Raw genomic sequence first — 12,206 nt, forward strand, 5'->3', positions numbered from 1 at the left:
TGACACCCTCATGGGTAGCAGAGAAGAGCCTGGCCTGAGAACTCCATCTTTATTAGGTTTACTGCCCCCTCCTCACTTCCCAATCGCCCTCCCCTCCTCCCTCAGCCACCAAGGCTAGACTAGCTCCAGCTGGCAGGTTTTGAGTGGACTCAGTGTACGGTTTGTCGTGCGCGTGAAGGTGTCCACCTGGGGCACAAATTTCTCAGCCGGCACCATCAGCTTGCGTCGGGTGTCCATACACTTGGTGTCCAACAGCATAGAGTTGGCCTTGCACGCAATGTCAGCCTGCAGCCGGGCCAGGTGCTTGAACAGGGCATCGAGAGCATCCCTGTAGAGGATGCATCGAGAGCTCACAATCCTGCACCAGGCTTCAAGGGCCATACCATTTCACCAGCGTAAAAGCCCGCAGGGACCAGCAGGCAGTAAGGTCTCAGGGTTGGACAATGTCTCCCACCCTTCCTGCCCGCTCTCTAAACCTACTGTGTTTGGGCCAGCTTCTGCTTCAAGGCATTGATGGTTGCCTCCAGCTGGTGGACTTCATCAGTGAGGCCATACTGTGTCTGGAGGCAGAGGGGCAGGGTGGGATTTGTAGTCCAGCCACTCTGCCCTTCAGCAGGCTTCAGGGCTGTCCTGGGTCAGAATGCTTGCTCCACCAGGGACCCGTGCAGGGACAATACTGAGGACTCCTTAGCCGAGGAGGGAGGTTTCCACTCCGGATGCTCGTACCTGGTCCCGGCAGAGTTCCACATTGGGCCGGTAAGTCCTGGATTCCAGCCGGGTATGTGCGAGCTTCAAGTTCATCATCTTTCTGCGCAGGTCCTCCTCCAGGCGCCGAATGTCTTCCTGCAGCTGGGCTATCTCCTCTAAGGTCTGTGGCAGACATACTGTTCTCCACCAGCAAGACTCACACTCGGGCCCCCAACTGTGAGCTTCAAGGACACCTTAGGCCTTGCCTCACAGCAGGGAGGGAGGGCCAGGGCTTGACTTACATTTTTCTCTTGCCACTTGAGCTCGCTGTACAGGCTCTCCATCTCCCGAAGCCTCTTCCTGAAGGCAAATTCTGTTGCGACCCTCTGAGCTTCAAGTTCGTTGTTGGTCTGTGTGATAAGGGCGGGCCAGGCAAGAGGGAGGTCATGGCCTTGTGAAGAAGAGCTAACACGGCCAGTGTGGAAGGAAAGATAAAGGTGATGGGCTCAGGCACCTGAGCAATAGTTAGGGCGATGGCTTCTCTCAGCTCTATGGTTGCCTTCATTTCATCCTCCGCGTGGTTCTTGTTGAACATACTGAAGTCATCCCACTGCTGCAGGGTGGTGGAGCTGCGGAAGCAAGGAGACAACGGGGCTGCAGGGTGTGGCCTCCAAGGGACAGAGGAGGGACTGACTGAAATAATCTTCTTACTCTTTGGGGACTCTTGTGGGGTTAACCTTCAGAGAGATGTTTGGAGAAGTGAGGTTGAGAGAGAGGCAGCCCCTGTCGATATCCAGGGTCTCCATTTTGTCCCGGTGGTCAGAGCAGAGCTGCTGCCGGACTTCCTGCAGGAGGCTGGGGGAGGACACAAAGCACGTCTGGGGACCTGGCATCACGCGCATGCACGCACACTTATAGTAAGGTGCTGAGAGCAGAGGCAGGGGCCTTCAGCCACGGAGTAGTGGCTGCCTAGGGCAGGGTCCTAACTAGGAGCAGGTGGTGGAAAGCTTGCTGCAAACAACCAGTGGTCTCTGCCACAAGGCTGGAGGGACAGAAAATAGCATCCAGCCAGTTGCTCTTTGCCCACAAAACCCGTGATGCCTCGAATGCCTGTGAGTGTGCTCAGGCTTTCCTCTTCCTCACCAGAGCTGCTGGAAGGCCTGGCTGATCTTCTGCTGCAAGGCCTTCTTGGTGGCTTCAATGACTTCCACCTCTTTAAGAAGCTCTTCCTCCACAGAGTCCTTCACCACATCAATGTCTCGCCGGCTCTCCCGCAGGGTCAGGCACTCGATGGCCACATCCAGAGGCAGGTTCTTGGCCTGCAGGTTTTGCTCTGCGGATTCTTTCATCTAGAAAGGAAGGGCAGAGGGACTGGTGGCACGCTGCACTGCCAGGAACTTCCGATCCTCCCTTCCCCAGAGCCTGGCTTCTCAGACCTGGAAGTAGGGTGGGAGGGGCAGGCCTTTGCATCAGAGCCTACTGCTACCCAGCCCGGGTGTCAGCACCTGTGTCAAGGAGTCTATCTCAGCATCTAAATCTGTTAGACACTTGTCCAGCATCTCCTTCCAACGGTTGACAGTATCGATCCTCTCTGCCAGGCGAACCCTATTGTCATGTTCATCCCATACAGTCTGGAAGAGACAGAACCAAATAAAATGGGTGTCTGTGGTTAAGGGTTCTCCCATAGTCCACCGGGTTGAGCGGCACACCCAACCTGGTTATTGGTCTCATTGCGGAGGATCCGGGCCTCCTGGCGTATCTGGTGGGAAGCATCCCGCTGCCTCTCAGCGTTGGTGGACAACAGGTAGCTGTTGGTGCGCCAGTCCGAGAGCTGGTAGCGCTGGCTCGGCTTGACGCTGAGTGTAGCCATGGCTAAGGAGCCAAGAGTCTGAAACTCTTAGGTCTGTTCCAGGTCACCACCTGCAGAAAAAAAGCAAAGTGCCACTCTGGACCTGGATCCTGTTCACCTGGCACTAAGCCCTTTCCCGCAGAGTCTGTTGGGAAGCGTCCCAATTTAGTCCCCAGCTCGACTTCCTATGAGGAATTAACAATCAGCTATAATTCCTCAGTGGCCCATCTTCAGGCACAAAGCCCCGGAGCGTGTAAAGGAAAGAAGAGAGCCCGTGTGTGTGTGTGTGTGTGTGTGTGTGTGTGTGTGTGTGTGTGTGTGTGTGTGTTTAGGAGGCGTCAAATGCCTAGTGAAGGGATGGCAGGGAACATACCCCTAATCCTGTTTCCACCCTTACTTCCAACAATAACTCTTTCCCAGGCTGCGGGCCAGGCCCAAGGGGGATTTAGGAGAAGAAGCATTGTTTCCTTTCCAGGATGGTATAAGTGGGCTGGTGCACGCAGGCTGGAACCAGCTACCTGGGTAGGGAAGGCGCCAGGTCCCTTGCCCCGCCCTGGTACAGAGGAGGAGCAGGCTGGCCGGGTAGGAGGAGCTGGGGTCAGAGTCCGGTGCCCAGCAGGACCCTTCCCCTGCTCAGGCTCCGCCTCTGGGGTTTCAATCAATACACAGGCCAGAGTTCTGGGCTAGGAGGGCTGTCACAGGACTCTCCCACCGCCCAAATCCCCTCACCTAGACTACCTGCTTGCCCTCGTCGTCTCAGTCTGAGAACGCCTGTTGTTTGCGTCTCTGGTTGCCTAGCAACTGCCCCCCTCCTCGTGCAGTCATCTGCGTCTATCACCTGAGCTCCAGCTGCCGACCTAGGAACTCGACATTTTAGTTTTGATCAATGGTTTACACTGACAAGATTTTAAGTGTGGATAGTGCGTAGGTACAGTAAAGGCCTCGCGTTCAGGCTCGCTTTCCTTCCAGGCCTCCTTCCAGAAATGGATGGTGTAACAAAAAATACACCTTGGACAAATATCTAACACATATTCCTTTGACCTATTTTGCTCAACAATTTTAGCAGTGTTTGAAGTCATAAAAAAAAAGAAAAGAAAAGAAAAGAAAAAAAAAGAAGAAAAAGAAAAAAGAAAAAAAGGTATTCCCTTTTTGAAGAGATCACAACTTTGTGAAAGAGAACCCGTTGGTATTTTAGTGGGTTGGGACGGATGCGAGGCTCAGTGGGTAGAGTGCTGGCATTGCTTGATAGACCAGCACAGCAAAAACTGGGCGTGGTGAAGCACAGTGGAGTCAGGGACCCTCAGGCAGAACGTGTTATTCCTACAAGTGTAAAGGTAGGTAGAGGTGTCTGGACTTGGTGGGCAAATGGAGGGTGGGGCTGCCAGGGAAGAAGTGGGGGATGCTTGCTTGTAGGAGATCCTTCCTGCAAATTTGATCTGAAGTCCAAGAACGACTGGGGTTAGAGCACGGTCCCCCACCCTCGCCACACACTACCAGGCTGGCCTTAACTCAGTCCGTTCTCAGCCTCCTGAGTGCTGAACCGTGTGTTGCCACCACAGGCTGTTTTGCAGATTCTAATATATGGCTCATAAATGGGGCATGAACTGGAGTTTGTGATGGAGCTCTTTCCCAAGGATTAGAAAAGACAGACAAGTCGGGCAGTGGTGTCGCAGGCCCTTAGCAGGCTGATCTCTGTGAGTTCAAGACTAGCCTGGTCTACAAAGTAAGTTCCAGGACAGTCAGGGCTACACAGTGAAACACTGTCTTGAAAAAACAAAACCAAGCTCAGGTCCGATTCCCAGCAACCACATGGCAGCTCACAACTATCTGTAACTCCAGTTCCAGGGGATCTGACACCTTTATAACAATGTACACAAAGTAAAGTTAAGTAAATTGAGAAACATTGCATTTTTATGGTGGATGTTTGTGTATCTTGATGCAGGTGGGGTCTCAGGTTGTCAACTACATGGTTAGAAGAGGGACATGTGTAAAGCTATGGCCCTTGCTTGCCTGCTTTATGCATGTCAGGGATTACCCAAGTCTTTGTGCATGCTAGGCAAGATCTCTATCAAGTAAGCCACATCCCCAGCCTGAGAATGCATAACTTTCTTTCTTTCTTTCTTTCTTTCTTTCTTTCTTTCTTTCTTTGTTTTCTTTTCTTTTCTTTTCTTTTTCTTTTTCTTTTTCTTTTTTTTTTTTTGTTTTCAGAACAGGGTTTCTCTATGTAGCCCTGCTTGTCCTGGAACTCACTATGTAGACCATGTTGGCCTCAAACTCACAAAGATCCGCCTGCCTCTGCCTCCCAAATGCTTGGATTAAAGGTGTGTGCCACCACTTCCTATTGAAAATGCAAACTTTTAAAGTGATTGACATTTAATCAAAAGAGATGGAGTTTGAGGTTTGGCCCTCAGCTCTCTAAAGCACTTCAGTGATTTTTGTTCAGATGATGTATTCTGATAGAGAAGTAATGTCTCTGAGCATTGTCCACATCCAGCTTCCGAACACAGCTGTGGTAAACATCTGTAGAGGACTCTGTTGCTTACGCAGCCTGTTGGGTGTGAGGCAAGGCCAGTTGTACTATTGTTCCCTAAAATTTCTTCCATTAAGCCAGGCAGTGGTAGCACTCGCCTTTAATCCCAGCACTTGGGAGGCAGAGGCAGGTGGATCTCTGTGAGTTCGAGGCCAGCCTGGTCAACAGAGCAAATTACAGGACAGGCTCCAAAGCTAAGGAAAACCCCTGTCTCAAAAAACAAACAAACAAACAAACAAACAAACAAACAAAAAAAACCCAAAAAGTTCTTTCTTTAGAGGTGCATTTACAATGCCTAGAGGCAAAGATAGTGTTACTTAGCATTACATCTGTCTTTCCTGCCCAACACTCTTCTGTGAACCTTAATGGTGATGGGTAGTATTGTATAGAGCTTTATCTTTAAATTAAAATATTTATTATTTTTATTCACGTGTGTGTCTTCACTTGAATGCAGGTGCTTCAGGAGTCCAGAGGAGGATGTTGGATCCCCTGGAGCTGGAATTACAGGCAGTTGTGAGCCACCTGACATGGGTGCTGGGACCCAAACTTGGTTTCTCTGAAAGAGCAGCAATTGATCTTAACTGCTGACTCATCCCCTCACCCACCCTCATAAAATGTTATTTAAACAATGAAGTCCAACTCTACTCTCACTTACATTCTTCATTTAAAAAAGAGGTGTAAAAAAGCAATAATTAGTTTGGTAGACTCACACTGTTTACAGGTGGTTTGGGGTGGTCCTCCACATCAGGTGCAGCAGACAGGGTCAGCTGGCCCTGTGCAGACAGCACTGGACACACTTCACAAAGCCCTGGGGCAGCAGAGGGTTCATGGGATCCAAGGCGGCTGCTGCAGCACTGGGGTCCACGGTGAGTGAAAGGGACAGATGCTCACAAATGTGCAAAGAGGCATGGCCAGACATTAAACATTAACTGGACCCAAGGTTGTAATTTCTTGAGTGTTAACTGCCCTCTATCTGGAAAAAGACCCCTGACAATAGCAAGCTATAAATACAGACTCCGTCCTCCATTCTTGTGTTTGCCCTTTGTAGATGTGCCCAGTCTCTTTTTAGTCTAAACAACTTGCTTCACAAATCACAGCCAAGGTTTCAGCTGAGGTTTACTGGTAAGTTCAGCTCTGCCTGTTGGAAGTGCTATTTTTGGAGTCGTGATAGCTGTGATTGTGAAAATGCTTTTCAAGCCTCATTCCATGTATTTGACACTGACTGGCCAACAATCCAGTGAGTTAACACTCTTTTAGGCACTGGGAGATTTGTAGGTTTTGTTTAAGAGTGTCAATGATGTAGGGGACAGAGGCCGGAGGTATGCTTCACTGTCACCTACAGAAGCCAGAATTCTCTAATCTTTTAGGGACCTTGACTCAGGCCAAACGGAGATTGTAGCTTCAACTTAGAAAAGAGAGTTTGGATTCTGCAGTATGAAGGAGAGCTGGGGCTTAATCAAAGATTTTCATATAGATTTTAAACATGAGGGTTGAGAGAGGGGCAGCACTCAGTAAATATGACACACTCCTGGGCGCGCACGTGGACGTCTCTGCGAGGCAGTGATGTTGGCAGTGATACATAGACTTTGGGTGGGTTATGATCCGCAGTGGTTCCTGAGGGGACCTGATAGGATTAGAACTGGTAAAGTGAAAACTCTAGATCACGATGCAGGAAGGTGAATTGTCTTTATTGTAAATGAAGCTGTGTTCTTTAAAAACTTGTTACTGTCATTGCTGTCCTGTGTGTGTATTGTATTGGCGCGCTTGTGCCACTGTGCCCGCGTAGAGATTGGAGGACCCCTTCAGGAGTTGGTTCTCTCTCTCCATCCTGGCTTCCAAAGGCTGGACTTAAGTAGTTCAGACTGTTTGGCAGGTGCTTTTACAGACTGAGCCACCTGGCAGGACACTATAAACAAGTCTTGTTGGAGATTTTGAGAAATGGGGAAAGAGTGAGGCGCTCCCTACCCAAAGTCATGTACGTTCAGGCCTTGAGCCTGGGTCGTTGCTATTTTTACATAAAGGGCTGTTATTTTCGTGTTTGCAACACAGTCACAGCAAATCGGGTTACACTGTATGGAGATTTTTTTTTTAAAAAACATTTACTTTTTAAAGATTTATTTATTTTATCTATGAGTGCTCTATCTGCATGAACAACTTTACGCTAGAAGAGAGTATCAGATCCCACTATTGATGGTTGTGAGCCACCACAAGGTTACTGGGAATTGAACTCACGTCTTCTGGAAAAGCAGTCAGTGCACTTAACTGCTGAGTCATCTATCCCCCATGACAGTATTTTTAAAATTGTGTGGGTGGGAAGAGCTGTATTCTCCCATTTTGGACACATTGGTGTGTGTATGTCTCATTACTCCAGAAGAAACTGCATGATCTTTTTTTTTTTTTCCCCAATTCATGCTGACATCTTTAAGGCTGAGATTTTGTTGAGATGAATTAGTTTTGTGGAGAACGCTAGCCAGAGAAATAACTGCAGCTTCCTGTAGATATTAGCTCCAGATGTGGGAATGACCATCCCCCAGGACTGTGTGTAAAAAAGAGAAGCCTTGGCTAAAATGAATGGGAGGGGCTGGGGGGTGAAACTCAGTGGTAGGGCACCCGTCTAGCATAACGGAGACTCTGGACTTGATCCCAGGACACCTCTGCCTATACCGCATATACACACACACGTCACAAAATACAAAGGAGGTCAAACAGTCTTTGAGCCTGGGTTTCATGCAGCCAGGCTGCTTTCCAAGTAGTGATAGCCAAGGATGCAGTTCCTGGGTGGCTGCTTCCACCTCCCAGTGCTGGTATTTGTAACCCGAGTTCTCTTTAGTCTTAATAATAAAAACTGAGAGTCAGCTATCAGGGTGTGTGTGTTTGTGTGTGTGAAAGCTGAAAGATCTGAGAATCAGAGTGGCCACTTAGAGCTCTTATGTCTACCAATGCTCAGACCAAAGGGGCGTCCTGTCCTCAGACTCCTGCTCCTCAGACTGCATCCTTCTCTAAGAATCTTCAGGCTGCATCTCTCTCGTCTCCTCCCACCTTATATTCCTCTCTCTGCCCAGCCATATCACTCCTGTCTCCACCTCCTTAGTGCTGAGATTAAAGGCGTGGGATCCTAAGTGCTGGGACAACCTTTGTGTGAGCTGTTTCTCTCTTAGATGGATTCAATCTCATGTAGCCCAGGTTGGTCTTGAACTCACAGAGATCCATCTGCCTTTGTCTCCTGGGTCCTGGGATTAAAGGTGTGTGCCACCACTATGGCTGTGGCTAGCTTTGTATTCTGATCTCCAGGCAAGCTTTATTAGATCATAAACAATATATTACCACATTCAGGAACTTTGCTCAGTGTGAAGATTTGAACCAGGACTTCATGACTGTAAAACCTAATTCCTTCTACTGTAGAGTTATTATAACTCGTGGAGAGTCATAATAATAATAATGATGCAACAGAAGGTTAAAATGGCTTTTTAAAGTTATGGTTTTATTGCAGGTATCAGTGGACGTTACACTTTAAACTGAGGATAAGCAACAAGACCATTAATTTTTTAAAATGATGGAGTAAAAACAACAGACACTTCTTGTTTGCAGGATGGCATAGATATGCATGGTTCAGTCACAGGACATTTTGGTGGAAGAATCATGAGCACTTTAACATAAATGTTCCATGTGAACGGTTTAAAACTAGCTGCTTCAAGCTCAACTTCACACGGGAGGTGAAATAATTTTTTATGATTAGATGGTTCAGTCCAAAGTAGAAATTTTAATACCAAAATAGAAATAGTGAAGACAAACACTTATGATTAAAAACTTTATTTGCTTTCTGCTTATCATAATCACATATCTTTAGCAGTTAATGTGACAAGTCAGAGCCTGGCCCCCAGTACACAGTGATAGAGTACAGCATTTGGTGAATCGAATGACACAGTGATCCCACACATCACTCCTAACAGAGTTACGATTCCTTTCATAAATACGGCAGCCAAGTTCATCATTTTGTATCTTTTCTGGTCCCATAGTAACTTACAGATCAGACCCACACCGTCTTAACTGATGTTAGCATGTAGCCAAATATGTAAAAAGGCAGCAGGTAGACAAACTATGAAATGTTGTGGTCTTTATATACTACAGTAAACTGTTCTTTCTCATGAAAAGCCAACTAAGAATATGAGGTGAGCTCAGCATATGACAGGGCTCCTTTGGGCATGGACGATGAAAAAGGAAGTCAGAGCCCCATCCGTGGTTGTGCCACGGTGTCAGTAGAAATATTTGGCAAGAGCGGGGAGTATGAGATGAGGGCGGAGGAAGATTACTCTGAATTAACATTCTGTTATTAACCCCAAAACAGAAGTTCACATCTGCAATACAGATAGGCACACATGGTCTAGGTGATTAAAAGGTAAAATTTAAAAGGCTATCCACATGAAGGACATTTTTGTGGGTGGTTCCAGCCTCCCTGCATGTCTTATAATTTACGTTTCACTCCTTGGAAAGGTCCCTTTAAGAAAAAGGTTAGTGCTTCCTCCATTACTCTTGGTTAAAAAGCAGCAGCAATTGTCTAACGCATTAGGGAATCTAGAGAGAGGGGCTGGGTCCTGACGGAATGGTCATACTGCCATTTTACTTTACCCAACATGAAAGAAACACATTATTTTGTCTACTTAAACTCAAGCCGTGTAGTGTTACAATGTATTTATACATACACACATACACATGCCACTGCTTTCCACAGCCTACAAATGCACCCACATATCAGTTCACACAAATGATATTTACTCACAGGATACAGTAATACTCTTATGGGTTCATAACTGAGAGAAACATTAAAGTTATACATTACAGTAAAAACTGTTTAACAGTGTTCTGATGTGTCAGTGTTAGGTATCGCACAGCACACTGTAAACATTTTTATTTACTTTTGAGACAAGGTCTTGCAACATAACCAAGGCTGGCCTGGAATTTGGGATGATCCTCCTGCCCCTGCCTTCCAAGGGCTAGGATTGCAGATGTGAGTCACCACACCCAGCTTTTTTATTTGTAAGTATAAATGTCACACCTTGTAGTTCTAATTGTTCTATTAAACTAACCACAGATACCAGCTTTGTTATTGAGAGGCTGGGAAGGCCCAAATGCTTGCAAGACTAGGAGGTCAGTAATAGAAGAGATAACAAAAAACACTGAATTCATCCATACCTTGTATATTTAACATATATTCATTTTTCTTTACAAAAACAGAAGCAACAAACTTATCTATTGCAAAAAGGAATTGTTTATAGCTGTGGCGATATGCCCTTTGTAATTTCCTATAAAGAGGAGCCCCCATTTTACAAGGAGATTAATGGGTTTCCTGTTGAAATCTAAGGTCCTGCTTGCATTCCATAGGGTACCGGGTTGTATACTACTGCAGCCAGTCTCTCTCTGACTTCTGGGAAAGGGTCTCACTAAGTAAGCTTGGCTTATCTCAAACTTGTGACCTGTCTGCCGCAGCCTCCTGCATGCTGGGACTAGGGGTGCCCCACCTTGTCTGGCTTATGTTTTAATTTTTGTAGATAAACGACAACCAGAATTTTGAAAGTAAAGTGAAGTTCAGTTCTGTAAAGTGAATAGAGAAATCGGCACACTTTCCTTCTTAGAGCCTACCCACTTCTCCGAGGGAAAGGTACCCAACATCTGCCAAGAAACACAGGGCAAGCCTCACAGAGCAGCAGCACAGAGGCAGGCAGACAGCACAGGCGCCTGGAGACAGGCCAGGTTAAAGCCTGAGTGCCGGGCGCTTCATCATTAACTCAAAATGCAACTGCAAATGCTTTAGCACCACTGAAAGGAGTTCGGGTTTTGAAAACTATGTTTTTGCTAGGGGTTATTACAAAGAAAAAAATGTGCCCATGTGCCGGACATTGGCAGGAACAACCTGCCACAGTGAAGACACTTTTGACAGAGGCCGACTGGAAAGGAACCTTCAGAACCTTCTCCACACTCTGAATTCTGAGTAGCTTTTCCTTACTCACAAACAGACTGATTCTCAACAGAGCTTGGTGAGGTAGGTGAGGGCAGCAGGTACCATCACTACAGGGAGATGCGGAGCCAGGGAAGAAATGCCTGAGGCAGAGCTAGTGAGGCTGACCCCCAAGTCTCGGGTTCTACAGCCCTTTCAACTCTCAAAGGCACACATAACCTCGCCCCTCTTTCAGTTGTGACCTTTTAGAAGGCACACTTGAATACACTTTAGTCTCCCTTCTAACTCAGGCCTGACTAGAGATGGGTTGATTTTTTTTTTTTTTTTTTTCGAGACAGGGTCTTACATTGCCCTGGCTGACCAGAAACTCAAATGTATGCCTGGCATGTGTACATGTATAATTTATGTTATTTTATATATGTGTATATGTGCCCACTGAGGCCAGGAGAGGCCATCAGATCCCTCGGAGCTGGAGTTTCAGGCATTGGTGAGCTGAGGGTTCTGGGCACTGATCTGTGGTTCTCTGACAGAACAGTAAGTGCTCTTAACAGCTGAGCATCTCTCTTGTCCCTAAAATAATTTTTTTAAATGGAACTTTTTACATACCAAGAGGTCAAATGTAGTAAATATATCTATATAATAACTTTAGTCAAATAAATAAATATGTATGTTAAGAGGAATGAGTTGTCAAAGTATTAATCCATTCAACCTATTAAACATATATTTAAGAAGCCACATATCAAAATAAGTCAGAACTTTTCTTTCTTGGCCTGGAGCTTGTGATATAGACCAGGCTGATCTCAAACTCAGAGATGGCCCTGCCTCCCAGTGTGCAGGGATTAAAGGTGTGTGCCACCATGTCTGGCTAAAATAGTCTTTTGGTCAAGCAGGACTTCTGGCAAATGGTCCTGCTCCCCAGTCATTCTAAAGACTATTATTTACTCACAGCAGAGTTCTAAGTAAACTGCCTGTGATTCTGTTCTCTGTTTAAAGAGGAGGAGGTGGAGTCATTACCTGGGCTAAGAAGGCACTGGAAACTTTCAGTGTCTTGCTATTCTTGGTGGTGGTTTTGTGGAGAGGGCAAGGCAGGGGCAAGGTGGCTTGCAATTCATGTGCTTTAACCACCCAAGCTTTAACCAGCCCTCTTATGTTACTAGTTTCAGGATACGAGAAGACACATGTAAGCT

The 12,206-nt window shown here is 46.7% G+C and overlaps 1 protein-coding gene across 1 annotated transcript; it reads right to left on the bottom strand.

Moving 5' to 3' along the window:
* Window positions 1-35: 35 nt before the first annotated feature.
* On the bottom strand, window positions 36-2,625 carry Tekt2 (tektin 2). The gene is made up of 9 exons (XM_051188796.1): window positions 2,402-2,625; window positions 2,193-2,318; window positions 1,831-2,036; window positions 1,399-1,542; window positions 1,202-1,316; window positions 990-1,097; window positions 727-870; window positions 481-560; window positions 36-328 (listed from the first exon to the last, which is right to left on the bottom strand). Exons 1-9 carry the CDS (start codon window positions 2,555-2,557, stop codon window positions 115-117), a joined length of 1,293 nt encoding a protein of 430 aa, XP_051044753.1. The 5' UTR covers window positions 2,558-2,625; the 3' UTR covers window positions 36-114.
* Between the last annotated feature and the right edge of the window lie 9,581 nt (window positions 2,626-12,206).

This window comes from Phodopus roborovskii, unplaced genomic scaffold, assembly GCF_943737965.1.
Source record: "Phodopus roborovskii unplaced genomic scaffold, PHOROB, whole genome shotgun sequence".
Lineage (NCBI taxonomy): Eukaryota > Metazoa > Chordata > Mammalia > Rodentia > Cricetidae > Phodopus > Phodopus roborovskii.

Excerpts from the sequence above, each read along its gene's own strand:
- Tekt2 (XM_051188796.1), bottom strand. The coding sequence starts at position 2,557 with ATGGCTACACTCAGCGTCAAGCCGAGCCAGCGCTACCAGCTCTCGGAC. Across the intron at positions 871-989 it reads TCAAGTGGCAAGAGAAAAAT|ACCTTAGAGGAGATAGCCCA; the intron begins GTAAGTCAAGCC and ends TGTCTGCCACAG. Across the intron at positions 329-480 it reads CAGAAGCTGGCCCAAACACA|GGATGCTCTCGATGCCCTGT; the intron begins GTAGGTTTAGAG and ends CATCCTCTACAG.